At 28.3% G+C, this 22,723-nt stretch overlaps 1 protein-coding gene and 2 long non-coding RNA genes across 4 annotated transcripts; all 3 read left to right on the top strand.

Moving 5' to 3' along the window:
• The first annotated feature begins 314 nt into the window (after nucleotides 1-314).
• Nucleotides 315-1,667, top strand: LOC140174452 (uncharacterized). The gene is made up of 2 exons (XR_011863653.1): nucleotides 315-753; nucleotides 841-1,667. It is a non-coding gene; the product is annotated as an uncharacterized lncRNA (long non-coding RNA).
• A 14,666-nt stretch (nucleotides 1,668-16,333) lies between these two features.
• LOC140174199 (uncharacterized) lies at nucleotides 16,334-17,342 on the top strand. The gene is made up of 2 exons (XR_011863426.1): nucleotides 16,334-16,638; nucleotides 16,732-17,342. It is a non-coding gene; the product is annotated as an uncharacterized lncRNA (long non-coding RNA).
• A 1,019-nt stretch (nucleotides 17,343-18,361) lies between these two features.
• Nucleotides 18,362-21,585, top strand: LOC112702393 (mannosyltransferase APTG1). Of its 2 annotated transcripts, none has more exons than XM_025753397.3 (9): nucleotides 18,362-18,659; nucleotides 18,775-18,892; nucleotides 19,322-19,426; nucleotides 19,532-19,815; nucleotides 20,036-20,317; nucleotides 20,410-20,611; nucleotides 20,711-20,862; nucleotides 20,953-21,115; nucleotides 21,221-21,585. In XM_025753397.3, the coding sequence occupies exons 1-9, from the start codon at nucleotides 18,637-18,639 to the stop codon at nucleotides 21,302-21,304; spliced, it is 1,413 nt and encodes a 470-aa protein (XP_025609182.1). In that variant the 5' UTR covers nucleotides 18,362-18,636; the 3' UTR covers nucleotides 21,305-21,585. The 2 variants fall into 2 exon arrangements, with proteins under 2 accessions (XP_025609182.1, XP_025609181.1); XM_025753396.3 differs by having other exon boundaries at nucleotides 18,367-18,682.
• The last annotated feature ends 1,138 nt before the right edge of the window (nucleotides 21,586-22,723 follow it).

The following is a 22,723-nucleotide window of genomic DNA, read 5'->3' as shown; positions in this document are numbered from 1 at the left end:
GACTACATTTTAGATATTTTTATATAAAAAATTTAATAAACTCTTATTTACTATTTAGAGTTCTTACAATTGAAAAATAATGAGTATTTTATATGCATTAATTTAATAAATAAATTTTTAACCTTATTTTATAAATAAAAAATAATTAATCTAATTATCATCAATTTTTATTGAATTAATATTTATTCGAAAATAAATTTCAAGTTAGTAATTAAATGATATTTCAAAAATATTTACTTTATATTTAATTTAGTTTTACATTATTACTTTATTTTATTATTTTATTAATAATTTTACACCGCAAAACAATTAACCGTAACCTAACCACCCCATACCCAACGAAAGAAAAGGAAAAAAATAGAAAGGGGGAAAACAGGGGAAGCTTGAAGAAAGAAAAAAGAAAAAGAAAATAAAGAAAGACAGAGAAGGGAGAAAGGGTTATCGAGGGAGAAGAGAGGAAGAGAGGGTTGTGTCGGGGAAGAAAAGGAGAGGAAGAGAGGTCTGAGGGAGAAGTGAGTTGCGTCGCAGGGGAGAAGAGGGAGACCGAGCCGTCGCGCCACCACCGAATCATCGCGCCACCACCGAATCATCGCGCCGCCACGCCGCCGCCACCGTCGGGCTGCTGTGCTGCCATCGATACGGTTCAGAGAGGAAGGAAGCGCTACGGTGAGGAAGGGAGCAGGAGCCCATCGCGCTCGCTGCAAGCCCGTCGTCCGTGTCTTGTCGCCGCGCTGGACAAATCTGAATCAGAAAGTTGTTTTCTTTTCTCCTCTGCATTCAATTTCAAAGGCTTTGAATTTGGCTTTTTTTCTTTTTTCTCTAACTTGTTTTCCTTCTCAGCTAGCCATCTTCCCTCCAAATCCTTCCACTTTGTCTCGAAAAGATCGCTTAACTTCGCGGCGGTTCGATGAACTTCATGCCTGGAAGGGTACCAGGACATGGCATTGCGAAACACCGTTCTGATATCAGAAGCAAATTGATCAGTTTTCTTGTACAAATCGTTCCGTAGCTTCGATTGAACACTCTCCAAATCCATCAAAGGCTTTGAATCATCATGAATCCGCAAAGCCTTTCCTTTCTTGAAATACACTCCATCTGGATGAACCAATAACCTTCTCAGCGTTACTGAACATTGCATCTTCTTGAATCGATCCATACCTGAAGAACTTCGTTTCTTCTCCTCAAAATCAATGATTTTTGTGCTCAGTAGTAGTACCTTCTTCATCCTTGAACCTTCTTCACTCTTTTCTACCTTAGCTCTCTTGTTGTTGTTGAATAGATGAACATGGCTGAATAATGTTGAAGAGAAAAACTCTTTTTGGGTACCCTTTTGTTGGCAGCATCTGAAGATTTAGTGGGCATTGTAGAATAAGAATTTGCAGGAGCAAAAGTTGAAGACTTTGGAACAAAAAATATGGTAGTTAATAGAATGCAACCCTAGCAGAGGATTGTTTATTAAGTAAGAAGGGAAAAACCCTATGAAGTGAAATGAAGGGTTTATGTTTTGTAAAGTTGCTTGGAGCACAAGATAATTAAGAAATCTCTTTTGACATATCTATTATATGGACCACTCTACGGTAAAGAACTAAAATGTAAGGGATGAATTATTTTATGGACACATTTAAAATGTTATATGGCTAATTTGGAGCATTTGATATTCCAATAAATTTTTAGTAAAATAATTAGTTTCTATATAAATTCTATAAAATATTAAATGTGAAAAGACAATATAGACCAAATTTAAAAAACAAATTATAATTGGGTCATTCCCACTTTTGATAAAAATAAACTTATAAAGTGAAATATAGTTTTAAAAAAATTAATGTCCATTTTAAATTTAATTTGATCTAAAATAAATATTTGTTTAAGAAATTTCAACACATACTTTTATATTTGTGTAATTATTTACTAAAAATAATTTGAAATATCTCATTAGATAACTCTTTTAAACTTAGAAGTAAACATATACATAAAAGACTAAAATACCTTTTATGATTAAGGATATTTAGTTTGAATTAGAAATTTAGTTTAATTTTAAAAGAACTAAAATTTATTTTCAACTAATTTTAAAAAGATAAAAATATTCTTTTAAAATTAGAGTTATTTAATTGTTTTAAATATTAAAAAAATTTGAATTTATTTTTTAAAAAAATTACCTTTTTAGAATGTTACTTCTAAATTCTATAATATTCATTTAAATATTAATTAAAAAAATGAAAATATCCTTTTGTGACTTTTTCTTTTTATTACACTAGAAGAAGTTTAAATTCGAGGCCTCTATATACCAAGAAGAAAGACAAATACCATATGAGTTATATGTTGTTTACATATATTAAAAAATAAAATTTAATTTAATATTAAAAGACCAAAATACCCTTTGCATTGATTATAGTGGATTTGGATCCATGATTGCTTTTTTTTTTCTTTTGTGATGCAAGTGACATGAATATAGGGTTCGAAGCATTAAAAAATTTGATAAAGAATTAAATATCAATTTAGTGCTCGACAAAATAGTTTTAGAATGGTTTGAAGATGTAACAGAAAAAATTAATAAATATTATTTTCTTATAAATAACAAAAAATTTTATATTTAACAAACATGCAATTTGTTTATTTAATCTGAATTTTTGTAGTAATATTTGAATAAATATTTAAAAATATACTAAAAAAATTTGGAGTAAAATTTAATATCTATTTTTTTTTTAAAATTAGTCATTCACAATAAAAAAAATTTTTTAAATAAATCAATTGATATAAAATTATTAAATTTTAAGGATAAAAAATCTTATTTTACTAATAATACTTGCAAAAAATTATATTAAAATCTAATCTCTAAAATCATTTAGTAATAATTTTTTTAACCCACACAATTCTCTTTATAATAGGTATATTTTTAGATTTGAAATAATTTATTAGTTTCAAGTACTAAAATTATTATTAATATAATTTTATCTTATTGTTTAGTAATTAGTGAAATTAGTGGGATAAATTAATGGGGAATGCTAGGGGGACAATGATTTTAACAATATGAACAACGACCAATCAAATAAAAACACACTGTACCTCCAAATTAACCTTCTAAATTTTAATATTAAAATAATTATCCGTACACTAGTAAAATAAACATCCGATATATCTATTGTTTACATTGTTTAATATTTTCATTGTTCATCTATACTTTTCCTAAATTAATTGGTGAGTGAATTCAACCATGCAGCAACGTCAGGTAGTAAATCATCTCTTAGTTGTTGAATAAGGTATCTCAAAACATTTTCCATGGCCTGCCGTTTCAACTTCTCTGCTGTCATCGTTGCCTGTAGTTCAACAAGTACACTATAATTCAGCTCTATTTGAGTTCCATGGAAAAATGAAAAACAATGGAAAAAGAATAAAAGCCTACAAAGAAGACTTCAATTCCTGGCTCCTATAAATAGTACTGGAAACATAGAGTTGCCAAACTAGATGCAGAGGATTGTTTAAGTAATCTATTATCAGAAAGTGACATATAACAGAAGGTCAATAACTTCAGCTATATTCCTTTTAATTTATTAGCATATAACAAATGATCAAATGCAGCATACTATAAAGTGAACATCAAATTTCAATGAGTAGCTCCTTTCAACATACAACAAACATTCATAAACATGCTTACTCATAGAATAATGCAGGTTGTTCAATTAGTAAGCAACAGCAGACCAACAACAGAGTGAAGGGGGGGAAAATAGGATCAATAACAAGAATAGATCCAAGTTAAGCATTTACGATATCCTTCCATCTAGCAAGACAAGGACTAATCCGTCGCAAATCGAAAATAGGTTACTACATCTACGATGTGGGATTCGAAGTCCGATACTTGCTTAAGCGAACTAGTGAACTAATCACTAGATTAGCCCAAGTTGTTTAAGCATTCAGAGTTTCAACCGATATGGATAATATCCAACTTCTTAGATTAAGTGTTTACTGTTAAGCCAGAAACTATTGAATCCATGCATCAAATTCTAACAGTGATGACATCGGCTAGATAAAACCAACACCATCAAAATTGATAGAACAAATTTCAAAAGATAATATTATTCAATATAGCTTCACATTCTATGGTATAATTTACTTTTCTTGATAATTTTATTGAAAAAAGTTTACATTACTCACAGTGAGTGGAGTACTTAACAATATATGATGTAAAGTTCTTAGACACAAAATGCAGATAACGAGGTTCCACCCGACAAGTTAGGAAACCCCAAACTAACATTATAACCACTGCCAACATATATGCAACCGTTGCTAATTGACATGCCTCCATACACACTTGCTCCAGTTTTGTAGGACCACAAAATCTTCCCATTTTTTGCATTCATTGCATATATTGATCCCAATAGATCTATTGATCCAGCAAAGACTGAAGGATTACCATGTGTTCATAACATGCAGCGGAAGAAAAGAAAGTAATCCTTAAAGATCTATTTTGTGCGTAAACTTTATTCCTATAATATAATATGATAGTAGATCAGATTTAAATACCTGAGTACGCTAGTAAAAATATTTTTCTCCTTCGATGGTACGAAGGCACTATGCGTATCCACACCGAGACCAACATTTGCTGTCAACCCCTTGACCAATGGACATCTGATCTAAATTGAGAAACCTCTTGCAACTCTTTGCACACCATAAAATTCTTCTCTAAGAATTAGTCTCACATACATTTATGTGCATAGAGGTAAAGGAATAACAACCCTTGTTATTCTCTCTGTCTTTCTCATATTTGCCTCTACTCTTGGCATACCTATATATAGTATGAGATTTGTTGTTGATTTTAAATTTGAATCTCTATTCAAATTTGAATCATATCTTACTATTTTAATTTGAATATTTTAAATTTATGAATCATATCATAACTCAATTTGAAACAAAATCAGTTAGGATCTCATCCAACTTTATAATTCAAATTTAGAAATGGAATAACTAATTATTCTCAAATCTCATTTAATATTTCTCAATTATCATACTATTATTATATTTTTGGTACTAGCAAAAAAATATAATAATATTCCATTTGAATTAATATAATTATCTATTTGATCAAATCAAAATAATAATTAAATAATTCTATAGCAAAGGTTAGAACACTCGTTAGTGTGTGACCCCATAGGTTCAATACTAAGCGGGTAGTAAATTAGTCATACTAAATTTACTAATCAAGGTTGGCGTCTAGCAACACTCCTCAACGACCCGATAGTATGAAGTAATATATTTTTACTAAGAACCTTAGAAGAACAAAGTATAATTCCTTCCATCTTTCCAGCTCTTGGTTAACCTTTAGAGTATGGTTTAATTGTCAAACTCTAACTTGTTACCATTATTATAATGAATTGTGAATGACATAAGAAACTCATTTCTTCATTCATTCAATCCCCTTGGCCAAGGTTTTATTCATCTCAGTCATTATAATCATAGAGCTCAAACTCTTTACCGAGAGTTGATAGATTCCCTATTGACTAATCATTAATTCTACAAATATTTAAATTATACCCAATATCCATTCAACTAGCACCCTAAGGTATTAGGTGTCCGGAATCAAAGTATAATAAATACATTGTTAATTACTATGACAATCGCAGGTCAAAGGAAACTCTATTACCATGTTCATCTTGAGAATATCCTATTGACAAATATGCGGTAATTATAACCATTAGGAATTCTCAGAATGAGTCAGTTCAATGGTCATATCTCTATATGCACCATCTATATATATAATTTAATAAATGAGATCTATTAATTTTCATCCAATGAAGACCATTATATATATATTGATCTTTCCGGATTATTAATGTCCTTTTTAATAATCCTATGACCAAGAACAATTTAGATTAAATTATAAAAGATTTATTTCTCAATATTATGATCACTATCATAATAATAAATCTCTAAATTTAATCTAGGACGTTATTATATTAACATTTTAATATAATAACAATAACAAATTATTTGAAACATGATTGATTGGATTGTGGTCATACTCCTTATTCCCAACAATCTCCCACTTGCACGAGAGCCAATCATGATAGATTGGATCTTGGGCATACTATTATCTCAATAATCTCCCACTTGCACTAGAGCCAATCAATCATGTGTATAATTTTTCAAAGCACATTTGTGTTTGTCAAAACTCTTTTGACCTTAAACACCTTTGCTCTTGAGCATGTTTGCTTGACCTTTTGTAAAATACACCTAGTGCATAATAAATATCACGTTTTCTCAAAAGATGAAATCTTCCACTACAATAGTGCATAATTTTATTTTAAGGACAATCCTTATTGAACATGATTATAAAAAATCTAAGTAACCATTAGATCTATCTTTATAGAATTGTATCATGATACAAATAGGCTACTTTTTCGAAAAATTAGTTTGACGATCAAACTTTTTATACTTTCAGGAGAAATTATAGGTATACAATTCTAATAAAAGTAATTGCACTCCCACTCTTTCTTTAAGATGGAATCCTTTTTTTTAAAAAAGAATTTAACCTCTTATTACAGACACTTTGTCATACGAAGGGTGATAAAAATAATCTCATTATTTCTTTAGAGTAACCAATAAATCTCATTTATCGGACCTAATATCAATTATATTGTTCTGGAATCTCTTAATACATATAAGACATCTCCAAACTCTAATGTTCTTAAGTTTCAACTTATGCCTTTTTCATATCTCATATGGATAAAAAATTAATTTAGTGAAAAATTTGTTAATTTAGTAACATTTCTAAAATGTAGTCCAAATATTTAACAAATAGTGATACTCAACTAAATCAAATTTCATATTTCTTAAACATGATGGAGTACATAGGATACTAGTATTTATGTACGGAGAGAATCTTATTCCCTATTTAATAGAATATCAATTAGATGTTAGAGATTTTACTTTAAAACTCTTATAATAAAAATACTTAATATCTTTATTATTGGTCAAACTAACCCTTAAGAGCAATTTTAATTGGCATTCTCAATACTCATATTGAGTTTTTCTAAAAAGATCCCAAACATTAATCATATTAAGGCCAATTATAAATTGTTTGAAACAAAATAAATCTCCAAAAATACTTACAAGAACAATTTTTGCTAAAGCCATTTGGCTAATGGCATTCCAACTTCTAAAGTTATTTAATTCAAAATATATTGTCCAATACTCCCACTAATTTAAATAAAATCTTTGATAGTCATACTATCTTATTTTGAGCATCATACATCTTTTTAAGATGTTCAATAATAAATAGTGGGTATATGCTTTTGAAATTAAAACTCATGGTTGTCAAAACAACCCATATTATAGTAAAATAATACTTTAGATACTTTATAAGTACTGACTATTTCATCACCAATTTTATTGGACAATATTATTTCAATAGGATTATCATATCCATGAAACATTTTTATACATAAGAACAATTCTCAATGTATAGCCACTTTATTACTTTCAAGTATGCCATACGATAGATGGACATATTTAAAATATGAAAGTAAATCAAGAAATCTATATTTCTAGCAAAATTATTTAGAATCGTAAATGAGTACCATGGTTGTCAAGTTGTTACTCATACCTATTCTAAATAAACATGATTAAATTATATCCCATATAATTATAATCCCAAATAATTATCTGGTTATCAGACAATTATTTAACTGAATTATATTTTATACCCCTAGGTTATCTAGGTTCAAATATAAAATTAATTCTCCTTATGCATCATCATATACATGAATAAATTCTATCCGTGATTATAAGTCTCCTGGTTGTCAGGTCGTTCCTTGTAAACAAGAGATAAATTTATTTGTTTGACAATATCCTAACTTTTAGGATTTGGATTTATCTCTATTGTTAGAGAATTTTTCATCAGTACTCATAGATTAAATTTTATACTCCCAGGTTGTCTAGGAAAAATATAAAATTAAATCCCTAATACATCAAATGTATATACTGATTGTTATCTTGAAAATAAAACTCCTAGTTGTCAGGTCGCTCTTTATAATCAAGAATATTAGAAAAAAACTAATTTCTAAAATTATAGTGTTCAAAACACATCAATCAAATCAAAATTTGATTTTTCATGTACAAACGTTTAGCCTTAAAAAATTATCAAATTAAATTTGACCTTTATATATACACTTATATATATATAAGAAACAAACAAAAGATATTTTGCATCTTATTCCTTTTATTGTGATCAAAATCACACTAAAATTTAATAAATAAAATTAAACAAAATATTTTATTATAAATATAACTTTTATATTAAAAATTGATAATTTAATCACAATTAAATAATTAAAATAAATTAACTATTAATTTATTAGAAAACCATCTCAATGGAAATAAATACATCACATGCTTAAAAATAATTTGAATTAATCCTATTAATTCATAAACTTTAAGAAAATAGGAATAAAAATTTAAACACAAAAAAAGCCAAAGCTCTGATACCACTGAAGGATTACCATGTGTTCATAACATGCAGCGGAAGAAAAGAAAGTAATCCTTAAAGATCTATTTTGTGCGTAAACTTTATTCCTATAATATAATATGATAGTAGATCAGATTTAAATACCTGAGTACGCTAGTAAAAATATTTTTCTCCTTCGATGGTACGAAGGCACTATGCGTATCCACACCGAGACCAACATTTGCTGTCAACCCCTTGACCAATGGACATCTGATCTAAATTGAGAAACCTCTTGCAACTCTTTGCACACCATAAAATTCTTCTCTAAGAATTAGTCTCACATACATTTATGTGCATAGAGGTAAAGGAATAACAACCCTTGTTATTCTCTCTGTCTTTCTCATATTTGCCTCTACTCTTGGCATACCTATATATAGTATGAGATTTGTTGTTGATTTTAAATTTGAATCTCTATTCAAATTTGAATCATATCTTACTATTTTAATTTGAATATTTCAAATTTATGAATCATATCATAACTCAATTTGAAACAAAATCAGTTAGGATCTCATCCAACTTTATAATTCAAATTTAGAAATGGAATAACTAATTATTCTCAAATCTCATTTAATATTTCTCAATTATCATACTATTATTATATTTTTGGTGCTAGCAAAAAAATATAATAATATTCCATTTGAATTAATATAATTATCTATTTGATCAAATCAAAATAATAATTAAATAATTCTATAGCAAAGGTTAGAACACTCGTTAGTGTGTGACCCCATAGGTTCAATACTAAGCGGGTAGTAAATTAGTCATACTAAATTTACTAATCAAGGTTGGCGTCTAGCAACACTCCTCAACGACCCGATAGTATGAAGTAATATATTTTTACTAAGAACCTTAGAAGAACAAAGTATAATTCCTTCCATCTTTCCAGTTCTTGGTTAACCTTTAGAGTATGGTTTAATTGTCAAACTCTAATTTGTTACCATTATTATAATGAACTGTGAATGACATAAGAAACTCATTTCTTCATTCATTCAATCCCCTTGGCCAAGGTTTTATTCATCTCAGTCATTATAATCATAGAGCTCAAACTCTTTACCGAGAGTTGATAGATTCCCTATTAACTAATCATTAATTCTACAAATATTTAAATTATACCCAATATCCATTCAACTAGCACCCTAAGGTATTAGGTGTCCGGAATCAAAGTATAATAAATACATTGTTAATTACTATGACAGTCGCAGGTCAAAGGAAACTCTATTACCATGTTCATCTTGAGAATATCCTATTGACAAATATGCGGTAATTATAACCATTAGGAATTCTCAGAATGAGTCAGTTCAATGGTCATATCTCTATATGCACTATTTATATATATAATTTAATAAATGAGATCTATTAATTTTCATCCAATGAAGACCATTATATATATATTGATCTTTCCGAATTATTAATGTCCTTTTTAATAATCCTATGACCAAGAACAATTTAGATTAAATTATAAAAGATTTATTTCTCAATATTATGATCACTATCATAATAATAAATCTCTAAATTTAATCTAGGACGTTATTATATTAACATTTTAATATAATAACAATAACAAATTATTTGAAACATGATTGATTGGATTGTGGTCATACTCCTTATTCCCAACAAAGACAACATCATTTGCAACACTAACAGGTCCATTAGAAGTGCTGTTACTAGGATTAGCAGTGGACCATACAATTTTCCCATTACTTGCATCCATTGCCACCCAACCACCACTAGTTGTGGTTCTGTTTGATGGTGCAAGAGTGAAGTTTTTGGCCCCGGAATTTGCAATGTTTTACTATTTAATTTTAAAAGATATATGTTGTTACCAAAATTTTATTACAAAGTTACTGTTATTATTAGTCTTATGAATATATTGCCTATTTAAAATTTATAGTATTTGTTAATTATTTGTTTTAATTTTTTTATTATAGAATTCATAATTTTGTTTGACATTAGGCATTTTATATAGTAGTGTACAATATCAAACCTCTTAATTTATTCAATACAAAAAATATTTTAAATGAATATTATGCAATGAAGATAAAATATTAAAAATATAAGTAAAGTAAGTAAGTACTAACTATTCATATTTGCATGACTTTTAGCATTGTTTGTAAATGGTTCATTATAAGAGATTGATTGAGACATTGAATTAGTATATTAAGATTATCTTGACCTACACTGATACAAAAAAAATACAAACTTAATATGTTGTAGATTATCTTAAAAATCTTTTATATTAAGATTTAATGTGTTTATATGTTAACATTTCACATTAGAAATTTATTATATATTTAATATTATTAAATTAATATATTTTTTAATAATAAATAATGTTACGTGTCTCATGATTATTATCATTGGCTGATATAATAGCATTTTTTTATAATTGATATTTAAAATAGTTATTCAATAAAAATTGATTCAGTAACTCATATGATTCAGTAACTCATATAAATATGTAAAGCATTATCTATATTTTTAATTTTAGAATTTGAAAATTATTTATCCAATCACTGTTTGTAATATTTAATATAGTATTTAGATTTTTTATAAAATTATGACCCATTTTACCGTGATCAAATTTTGGCATTTTTTAAATTTTTAAATGGACAATAATTTTATATTAAGAAGAATTAATTTTTATTTATGCCATACATTTAAATACATGAGATGAAATATCAATATTTTTGTATTCTTCTTCTATTATTATGTTTGTATTTAGGTCAGATTTCTCCTAGTTTTATTTTAAAATTATAAAAATATATATTATTACCAAATTTTTAAAATATGAAAATATAAATTAAAATAAAAACTAAAAAAATTAAATTAAAGTATATTAAAAATTATTATGTTACATTAATTTAACACAATATATAAATACTATTTTGATAATAAAATTATTATGTTTGACAACTTTTTGTAATTATCTTATAACGTAGTATTTTTATATATAAAATGACTTCATTTTTTTTATATAAGATTGCAAATGCATATTTTTTTATTTTTAATATTTTATCTCAAGCATCTACATTAATTTGAAACATAAATATATTTTTTTAATAAATTTTTATAATAAAAGTTTTAGTTAAAAAGTATTCAATACTTCCTTTTATAATTTAGAACAGTAAATTTATTTTCATTTCAGAGTTATTACTTTGTAAAATATATTTAATCATTCAAATTTAAAAATATACATGGTAAAAAATAAGCAATATGTTAATTTTTTTCTCTTTATTCTATTTGTTATTATTAGTTTTATGAATACATTGTTTATTTTAATTTTTTAATTATTTATATATTATATGATAAAGATGAAATATTAAAAAAATTATTATTTTGTCCACTAAATTTATTTTATGAAATAGATTATGTAAGGATATACGAAGTCTAAAAAAAATTGAACACTAAATTTTAGTAACTTTTTGTATTTTTTTTATTAAGGAGTGCTTTGTAATATGTAAATTTTTTTAAGTTAAATAATAGGCATAAGAGTGTATATTAATTTTGTTATAGAATACCAATTAATTATGTTACTATGACGTCTGTTATTTTATTATTGAAAATGGATCGGTTTTTAAATTGAGTACGTATTAATAGTTTTTTTTATTGAAAGTGAATAAAATAAAAAAAATTGAGTACGTAGTAACAGTTTTTTTATTGAAATTAGTTTTTACGTTCTGTCGTGTCATGGGATAAAGCCAGTTTCTAATAAAGAGAGAACAGTAAAATAGGAAGAAAGAATTGGATACCAAAATTTCGTATCTCCATTATATATTGGTATAGATATAAATTTTATTTTTTATTATAAAATCATTATCAAAAACTTTAATATAAGAGTACTTTTGTCGTTAGTCTTACATGACATCATTTTTTTTATTTTTTAATACAAATATATAAAAATTATATATTACGTTATATATTATATTGGACGACGGGAATGAAATATATTAAAGAAATATTATTATTAGTTACCGACCATTAATTTTTGAAAATTTTTTTTATAGATGAATGATGTCTAAAAAATTTGGAATGTTAACTTTTAACTTCATATATGATTAATATGTTGTTTGATTAAGAAAGATATTGCTTGGATGGTAAACCATGTATAGTAATATTAATTTAATTAATTTTGTTACAAAATATTAATGATAAAATAGCAACCAATTATGTTATTTTTATTTCTGTACCTGTGGCAGTTCTATTGCCATGCGCTTCCATTACTGCATTTTTAAAAAGTAAAATATAATTATTAAGAACTAATTCAATTTATAACAAAGAAATTTAAATTATGTTATCATGTTACCTGTAACTGATGATAAGTGATAGCTATGGCCATTTGTCTAATTGTAGTCAATCTGGCTACCCCTATGTTTGTAGTTAATCAGCACCTCCACCAGTGTTTGGCATTGAAGTTGTATCAGTTGATATGGCAATTTGTTTTTCTTGTCGAATCATCTCCCGATAACTTGCACGTCTTCTAGCCAGGTATTGTTGTCTCTGTTCTTCGGTCATGTTCTGTCTTCTTTGCCTAGCATAATCTGTCCAACTGGGTCGACGTTGACGTGGTTGTGGATTTCGTGAAGTTTCCATTTTTATTTGTCAGAAAGATAGGAATAATATGCAGAGAAAAAATGTTTGTGAGAGCACGATTGAAAGGGAAAGAGTCTCTTAAGAGTTGAAAGTGAGTTAGTTTTTAAAGCGAGTACGTAGTAGCAGCAGTTTTTTATAGTTTTAAAATATATCGTGGGTTGATGGGAATCAGTTTGTCATTCTATCGTGGAGTAAATTCTTTCCTCGATAAAAAAATAAGAAATATGGAGGACGTAGTAACAGTTTTTTATATATTGAATCCAGTCTAAATAAAAAAATAAGCAGGGTAAAATAGTAAGAAAAAATTAGGTACCAAATTTTTTTATTCCCATTATACGTTGGTATAATCTTGTATATATTGGTATAAATTTAATTAATGAGTACACTTTTATCTGTAAATTTTGTTTAAAAAATAAATATTGGACATAAAAAAATATGTAAACCATGTGTTGTAGATTTAATTATTTCGATACTTTAAATACTATTGTCCCATTGAAATAACTATTAATAAAATAAATATATTTTATATACTATCAGTTATTGTACTATAATGATATATTGATCACTTATATACTATTATATTATGGACTATTATGTATAAAAAATACTTATTAAAAAATTATAAATAAAAAATCAAAAATAGTTAATATTTTGTTGACGTAATTTATTTATTTATATTATTATTATGATTGTAGTATAATGTTATTTATATTAATTATTTATTTTTTAATAATTTTTAAAAATTATCATAAATAAATAAAATAATTATAGATAAAAATACATTTAATAAATTTAATTTCAAAATATTATGTCTTTTGAGTACGTGGTGTCAGTTTCATCTATTAGAAATAGTTCAGTTATTAAGTTTTGTCATGAGTCAACTCATTTTGGTTTAAAAAAGAAAAGGGGCAAAATAGAAAGAAAGATTTGGATACCAAACTTCCATATCCCCATTATATATTGGTATAGATATTAAATGGTAAAATTTAATTTAGTTAAGTAAGTATAGGTTTTTTGTATTATTAATCATATATTGTTTTGAACTGAATTAGTTATATAATATTGTTATACGTAATGATAAAGCTAAATATTACAAGAGTTAAATGTTTATATAATTGGAATATTAAATGTTAATAATTGGAATAAATTCAATATTTTAATATACTTTTATATTAGTTAGTTAAACAAAACTTAGTGATATATTTTATGGTGTAAGACTTAATGATTGAAAGAGAAAAAAAGATTTAGAGAGGCTACACAAGCGTGTGGGGAATCATAGGAACACAAAGTGCCAAAGCAATAATAGCGAAACTCTTTTTTAATATTAATAATGTTTGCTTCAGGAAAAGCTAAATACGCAATTACTTTCAAAAAGGAGAAAAAAAAAACAAAAAAAAAAAGGGGACCTCTTATTGGCTTATATTATATAGAAACTGGAAAGCACTCTTTTGGATAGAGCTTTCATATTATTTTATCATCACTCCATAAATTAAAAGAGATATATTCCATAACAAATAATGATATTTTAACCATCAATCTTATATTTTGAAGTTCATAAATTTAATCTCTATAAAGATGAAAAGTTAAATTATCGTATCAATATTTAACACACAAAAAGAATGTTTAATTATCAGTATTATTAATGACTGTATCAAATATATTTATTAAGAAAAAAAATTGATTTTGGTATAGATATACATAGTGCCTTTATATCGTACAAAAAAAAGATTTTACTAACATACTCAAATATTTATTTAAATATGTTTTATATTATTAAAATAAAATTTTAAGCATAAAATAAAATTTTAAGATTATTTTATTAGTTTCGTCGCGTGTTATCAACACAGTATAATTCTTTACATGACGTTTGAAAAAGAACATTCAACAAGTAACAATTTCAAATGTAAACACCTTCCATTAACAAAATTAATCAATATTTGTGGTTTGAAAATTACGTCATTCATTTATCACCAATTATCATGTCCACATGAGTAATGACAAATGCATGTTGACAAGGCGTAACATGCTGTGTTGACTTAATTTTTTCTAACCAATTTAAATAAATTTATCATAAGAATTATTGCAACTATTGAAAGTTGTTTATTGGCTAATTTTTTTTTATATGAGGTTGACATGTGAGTTAAGATGAATTATGAAGTATTAGAGGAATATACATTATTGTGATGGCGTTCAATATTTTATTTTAGTAAAAAAATTGGACCGTTTGATTTCATTATAGAGAGAGACACACAAATTGGATGGTCCAATTTATGTGGAGCAGAATTTTGTAGCTACTGAAATCGAACTTAAAATTTTTTGGATAGATAATTTTTTTTTGAAACTAATCGAACGATTCGATTAACATTATGAAAAAAATTTAAAATGTCAGGAAGCAGTTGGATCGTCTGATTTACTTATTGTTATATATATACATAAAGATCATTAGAGAATTCCCTACTAGTTTTTCTTCTTTGTCTATTTCAAAAAACTAAGAAGTAATGTTGTTCTTCTTTTCTGGTTCTTCTTCTTCATTCTTCCAAAAAAATAATAGTAAGATTGAGAGTGTTTAGCATACGTATATTATTATGGATGATAGAGTTATTTTAAAAATATATTGTTATGGACAGATTTTATTACAAACGTATGAAAGAGTTCAATTTAATTTGTATGTGAAAATTCGTTAGATGTTATTCTGTACACATTGTCGTTTGAGGAATTAAAAGGTGTGATTTGTGAGAAAATAAATCGTCAAATATCTAGAAGAGTATCGTGTATTTTGTACAGGTATCCTTTATCCATGTTTGGTGGATTCGTTCAATTTCAAACCAAATACGTGACGGATGGAGCGAGCATGCATGAAATGTTTTCAATGTATATTGAAAATTGCCATCGAATATCGTGCATCGAGCTGTATATTGAGTTCGAACAATTTGAAATGGACTGAAATATTGAATTGAAAGATTATAATAGTGATAGCAAGGAGGAATTTGAAAGTAATTATAAAATCGTTGGTCCGGGTGAAGACGAAGACGAAGCTGACGGCACTATGACTGTAGATGTGACCAGTGGCGGATCCACGGGGGGACCTAAGGTGGCCATGGTCCCCCCCAAATTTTTTTAAAAAAAATAGTAAATAGTAATAATTAATAATATTAAATTTTTTATATATAATATTAAAAAAAATATAAGTTACAAAATTTTATAAATTAAAATAACTAAAAACTGCACTATGTATTAGATATTTGAATTATTGTTGTTCTTGTTAACAAATAGCTCATTCTAATAATTAATAAAAATGGTTCTATTATACTAGCCCAAGCCCATACTATTAATTAAAGTAACCCTAGTACATTTTTCAAATATTTATTTCAAACTATCATAGGCATAGCGTCACTTTTCTCTCTCTTTTAGTGATTCCCAAACTTTTGGTCTTCTACTCTTCTCATTTTAATTTTCTTTCAATACCAAAACAAGACATATGAAGAAAAACCATTGAAGAGAAGTGAACAACAAAATATTAACCATTGAATGCACAACAAAGATTCAAAGAGGTATATTTCAATTTTTTTTTAAGTTAATGACAATGTCAAGTATTATTTACATTATTTATTTAAAATAATTAATTTTTTTTTTATAATGGACAGTGTTCAAAGATTGAAGTGAGGACAAAACTCAATAGAATTATTTTTTTGTGAGACTTGGAACAAAAAATAATCAGGTAAATCAATAACTTTATTTTTGGTTATTATATATTTGTGTTTCTAAAATTATTTGTTATTGCTCAATAGGTTTAATATTTTTTTTTAGAAAATAATATATATGCAATTATTTTTGTTTTTTTTGTTAGATAGTTCAAGTTAAGTTAAAAATGTCAAAGATGAAAACAATTCACTCATTTTTCAAGAGAAAAGAGAGAATATATGATGAACAAAATTCAGCTTCAGATTCTTTGAGTAATGTTCAAAATATTATTGAACAACCTGTGACACAACTTGTTGAGTAAGATATTCAACCCCCTGCTTCCAAAATAGCAAGGACTGAAATAGATCAAGTTAATATTGATACATTGATGCGTGATCCCGGAAAGCGTCCGCAAATTTGGAATTATCCTATCAATCAACAAGATGAAATTCGTAGAGCATACATAAAGTTTGGACCATAAAGTTTTAGTATGTAGTTGAACATTGACTTTTATATAATATAATTACTTTTTTGATATATATGCTACAAATCATATTTTGTTAATTTTTTGTTATATTTTATATTTAATTGGCCCCCCTCTTATAAAATTTCTGGTTCCGCCACTGGATGTGACGGAGGTCGCAAATACACCGGCAAACCAACAACCGTTTTAGGAGCCTTCTTTCATGTGGTCGTTGGATTTTGAGACTATGCATGCACTTAAATTTTTTCAATATATGAATGCAGGTATGTAAAAAAAGATAATTATGTGATAGTTTGGAATAATAGATCAATAAGATCAAAAGAATAAAATATGTGATTTGTGAATTATAATTTGTGTAACATGCATTTGATTATTTTATTAGTTAATAGTTTTTCGTATGGATTATATTTACTTAGTTCTTCATGTAGATAAAATATTAATATTTTAAATGCAACACAAATAAACGAAAAAAATTCAGTAGAATAATTAGGTGCTTAGTTAACCTATTATTTATTATTTTTAATTAAAAAAAGTACATACTACTAAATAAAAGAACTTAATAAATATAATTGTATTAGAATTTTATTTTATTTTTCTACTTACCTTTTTTATATAGTCCAAAGATACAAAAATTAAAGCTAAAATAAAATTAAAAAAAATAAAAGGGTCAAATGAAATAATAAAAATAACTTGAAAAAAATTTCATCTTTTTAAAGAGAATGCATAAGTTAAAAGTAAAGAATGGATGCCCAAGTAGGAATTGACATTAAGAACTGAGTTAGAGAACATTAAAAATACTAGGTGAATGTGACATGAGAAAAAAAAATCATATAAAAAAACATACCTTAAAAAGAACAACAATCTAACTGAATGAAATAACTTGTTTGGAGTTTAGTGATGTATAAAATAATCTAAAATATTACTAAATAAAATTTAGAATAATTTTATATTATTTGATCAGATTTTAATAGAAGTGTTGTTTTTAGACTTTTTTTAATGTATTGGGTTAACAAACGGGCCTCTCAAGTGACAAGCCCATAATGGAAAGAAATGTTTGGCCCAATTTGTATCGGGTGGATTAGATCCATAAGCCCATCTCGTTCTGCTTCGTCATCCTGTCCCTGTGTTTCTCTCTCTCTCTCTCCCCAACACAACAGAGAAGAAAATAGAAAGAGAGTAGACAACATCACCATTCGCATTCACAGAGCAATGAGACGAAGACACAAAAATGACGGAGATAAACAGAAACACGAATCTCGGGATTCTCGCAAATCTGACTCAGATTATTCCGCGTCGTTCTTCTCTTCAGAGAAACGAGTGTTCTTTTTCTGTTTGATGTTTCGAATGCTGAACTCTCTTTTGGTGCAGACATACTTCAATCCAGATGAACACTGGCAGGGACCCGAGGTTGCGCATCGCATTGCATTTGGGTGCATACCTTATTTTACATTCTTCACCCGAATTTCCCATCTTTCTTCTTCACTTCCAATCGTAAGTACTGATCGGAGATGGTTTATTCCAGATACGGCCATTTAACGTGGGAATGGAAAAGGGGCATCAGAAGCTACTTACACCCGCTGCTCTTTGTTCCGCTCTATAGGGTTCTTGCCTTTCTGCATCTTGATACCCCTTTGGTTATGGTAAACTTGTTTCTTTCTAATCCTTTTTATGTTCTCATTTAACCACTTTGATTTCCTTCTCCCTGTAACTATACAACTTCAGTTTGAGTTGTTTTATCTGCCATTGCATATTGAAGGCTAGCTTAGAAGCATGTGATGTTATCTTTGATGAACTGAGGCATACTTCGTGCTTTTATGTAGTTTCTGTATTCTTTTGACAAGCAAAATGCAGTGGCTATAATTGAGATTTTGTATCCCTTTCAATCAGTGATAGTTCTAACAGCTAATGAAGTGGTTCATGTATTCTGCTTCACTTCATAAAACTTGTTATGTTTTCTATAATAGGTTCCGTTTTTAACTGGAATAAGATTCATGCAACTTGAGTATCTTCCTTGTCTCGTTTTATGGATATGATTCCACTAATTCTATTCTCTGGTCCTTGCTTCTTAGAGGAAGGCTCCACGGCTGCTGCAGTCTGTGTTTGCTGCAGTTGGTGATTTATACTTGTACAAACTTTCTGCAGTTCTCTTTGGTGACAATGTTGCAAAATGGGCTGTATCCTTTTTTTTTAATCTGTTTTATGTTAAAAATGCATGCGGCCATTATAATATAGGAACACTTTCTCCCCTTGTTATATAAGAAAACTTAACTCTGGTACAGCTCTTTTCCCAGTTGGCCAATTGGTTTATGATCTATTGTTCTGTTCGTACGCTATCAAATAGCTTGGAGACTGTTCTTACACTTGTATCTCTATACTTTTGGCCCTGCATGAGATCTTCTAGTAGAAGTTCCACTGTTTCAAGGAAGTGGAGTTTAGTTTTGGCAGCATTAGCTTGTGCGATCCGACCAACAAGTGCAATCATATGGCTGTATGTTGGCCTCCTTGAATTTTCAAAGGAACGTTACAAATTGAAACTCCTTTTTTTGGAGGTCGCACCCATCGGGTATGTTTAGTTGGGAATGGGGGAGTTTCTCATTTCATAATGTGTTATCTTCCATATCTATCTAAATACCAAGTTGGGTTAGATTATCGGAACTCTTATTGCAGCAATATATTCCAGGGAACTTATTTTGTTGCATTGGCTGCAGTCACATTAATCTAAAATTTCAGCTTTCAAATGTCAATCACAGATGTCTGATTTAGGGCGAATTATTTTGTATCAGGATGCTGGTGCTCGGACTTACCTGCTTATTAGATCGTATCATGTATGGCACATGGATTCTTGTACCACTTAATTTCCTAAAATTCAATTTTCTTTCTTCGGGCGGAGACTATTATGGAACTCACAAGTGGCACTGGTACTTCACTCAGGGATTTCCAGTGATGATCTTCTCTTTCTTACCATTTTCCATAGCTGGTATCATTTATTCAAAACAGTGGAGATACGCTTGTCTTCTTGCTTGGGTTCTGGGTTTATACAGTGTACTAGGTCACAAGGAGTTCAGGTACTTCAATCAAAATTATTCATACATATATAAGTGTATACATGATCTGCTGGTTTTAATTGGTTTATGATAATAATTACTATGAAGTACAGGTTTGTGTTGCCCGTTCTTCCCATAGCTTTGATCTTCTCTGGTTATTGTTTGGCTATGATAGAAGATCCTGGTTTGGCTGGTTATAAAGGAAAAGAATCTTCAAAGAAGCGTACCAATTGTTCTCTGAAGATGGTACTTGCTGTCATATTTTTGCTTGCCACCAATATTCCGATGTCTCTGTATATGAGTTTGGTTCATCAGGTATTGTCACTATTCTTCATTCTTACAATTGAGGGGTTATCTTAATGATCTTTTGTGAACATCTATGAAAAATACTTATATTCTTTACTTTCAAAACAGAGGGGACCTGAGGATGTTATGAACCACCTTGCCAGAGAAGCTCATCATGGGAAAGTGAAAAACATCCTATTCCTAACTCCTTGCCATGCCACCCCGTACTACTCCGTACTGCATCGCAACCTGCCAATGCGATTCCTGGACTGCACACCAAGGTTTGGAATTCACAATCCTGGAGTGGCTTGTAATCTTCATTGGGACTGAAATAAGATAACAACTCTTATTAATTTTATTGTGTTCTGCAGCGAAGAGAGAGGAGTTCTTGATGAGTCTGACCATTTTCTGATGGATCCTGTTTCATTTTTATCCGAATATGCAAAAAATATGTCCCTTCCGAGCCACATTGTTTTATTTGATTCGGAAGAACAAAAATTGAAGAACTTGTTAAATTCATATGATTATAGAGAGGTAATAATAAGAATATTGTAAAGAAATTACTGCTTAGTTTTTTGTTATTTATTATTATTGAGGGTAATTTTTAATCATTTGCTTATATTGGGATTTTAACAACAGGAAAGAAGATCTTTTAATGCTCACTTCAAGGTGGATCGCGAACTTCAAGCATCAATTGTTGTCTACGTTCATACAAGGCAGTGAATGATTATCCGCCATGCATAGTTTTGGACTCGCTATCCACAGTTGAAGGTGTCATTGCTTCAGGTTTCTCTTGAAAATTGACATTGGTGATTTGAAAACTTTGTACAACAGTGTATTTTTTGCCTCCAAAAGTTGCACTGGATAGTTTGTAAATTCCTCCCTAACACAGTTAGAGATGATCTACAGTTTTGTATTTTAAGGGAGTGTAATGAGGATGTAACAATGACTAGTTTGTTATCAAGAGTAGTGATCTATCTATCATCAACGAATTTTCCTTGGAAGATTTCTAACCATATCAAATGGCAAAATGCTTTACACTTTGGGGTTAATAATGAAAAGAAAGGTGTACATTTTCTGAACAAGTTGGATGAACACACAGTGAATGCTCTCTTACTATACTCGGAGCATTCACCTAAACAGAAAACAGAGACATAATATAGAGGAAACATTGTCAAACTAGCTGCTTGCTAGGCCTTTCCACAGAAGAAGCCTTCGGGGTTGGTCTAGAAACCTAGCCTGCCATGCAGGTTCATCACCTTCATAGACAAAACCACTCTTGCTATACAGTTTTTTAGCTGGTTCATTGTCATTAGCAACATGGACGTACGAATCTGTTATACCTGAAACAAAGACAAAGAAATTTACTTTTAATAACCTCAGTCAATGTTTAACTAACGCAAGACCAAATTGGGTGATGACAAGGACTAACTAACAAAAACTCCATGATTTTTTTTTTTATTTACTCTTGTTTAGGCCTGCTCTTAAATACTATATATACATGTGTATATATATGCATTACATTTTGAAAAATTATGAACACACACATATATATCAAAAATATTATTTGTGCACCAAAATCAGTTACTAAAATTAGTCACTAATGTATTTGTGTATAAATACATGTGATTTAATTTTTTTTTTCAATGTGTATTTATATTCCAGCATGTATTTTATACTGGTGACTGACTTTGGTAGTTGATTTTAGTGTCTAATTTTAGCGTATACACAACATAGTTATATATATACTCACAATAGCATCATACCTAAAATTAAAGATCTAAAATCTAATGACAATATATTGTCAGTGGAATTTTTTGTAACAATCGGGTGAAGTTTTGAACTTCAAGTAGAAAATAATTTCCAGCTTAATTATAGGCAAATTTATGTGACCAATTCATCTTTTGCCCCAATTATAGAGGCTAATTTGAAGGCAGTGTGTCTACATCTGTTATCCTGTAAGACTTTATTGGTACTCTTTTCTTTTAGGGGTTAATCTGTCCGAAATATAAATTCTCAGGAGTTTATTTGTCACTTTACTCAATTAAAATAAGTTGAAAATAAAGAATTCCAAGAGCAAAAATTTCCAAAACCATCACTCTCTAAATAGTAAAACTCCTAAACAGAGTATTAAAGATAGCG

This window comes from Arachis hypogaea, chromosome 7 (genome assembly GCF_003086295.3).
Source record: "Arachis hypogaea cultivar Tifrunner chromosome 7, arahy.Tifrunner.gnm2.J5K5, whole genome shotgun sequence".
Classification (NCBI taxonomy): domain Eukaryota; kingdom Viridiplantae; phylum Streptophyta; class Magnoliopsida; order Fabales; family Fabaceae; genus Arachis; species Arachis hypogaea.
This window is presented reverse-complemented; position numbering and strand designations above follow the sequence as displayed.

Coding starts and splice junctions, on each gene's coding strand:
- LOC112702393 (XM_025753396.3), top strand. CDS start 18,462: ATGAGACGAAGACACAAAAATGACGGAGATAAACAGAAACACGAATCT. Junction 18,893..19,321: donor TTGATACCCCTTTGGTTATG/GTAAACTTGTTT, acceptor CTTGCTTCTTAG/AGGAAGGCTCCACGGCTGCT. Junction 19,427..19,531: donor ACAATGTTGCAAAATGGGCT/GTATCCTTTTTT, acceptor ACTCTGGTACAG/CTCTTTTCCCAGTTGGCCAA.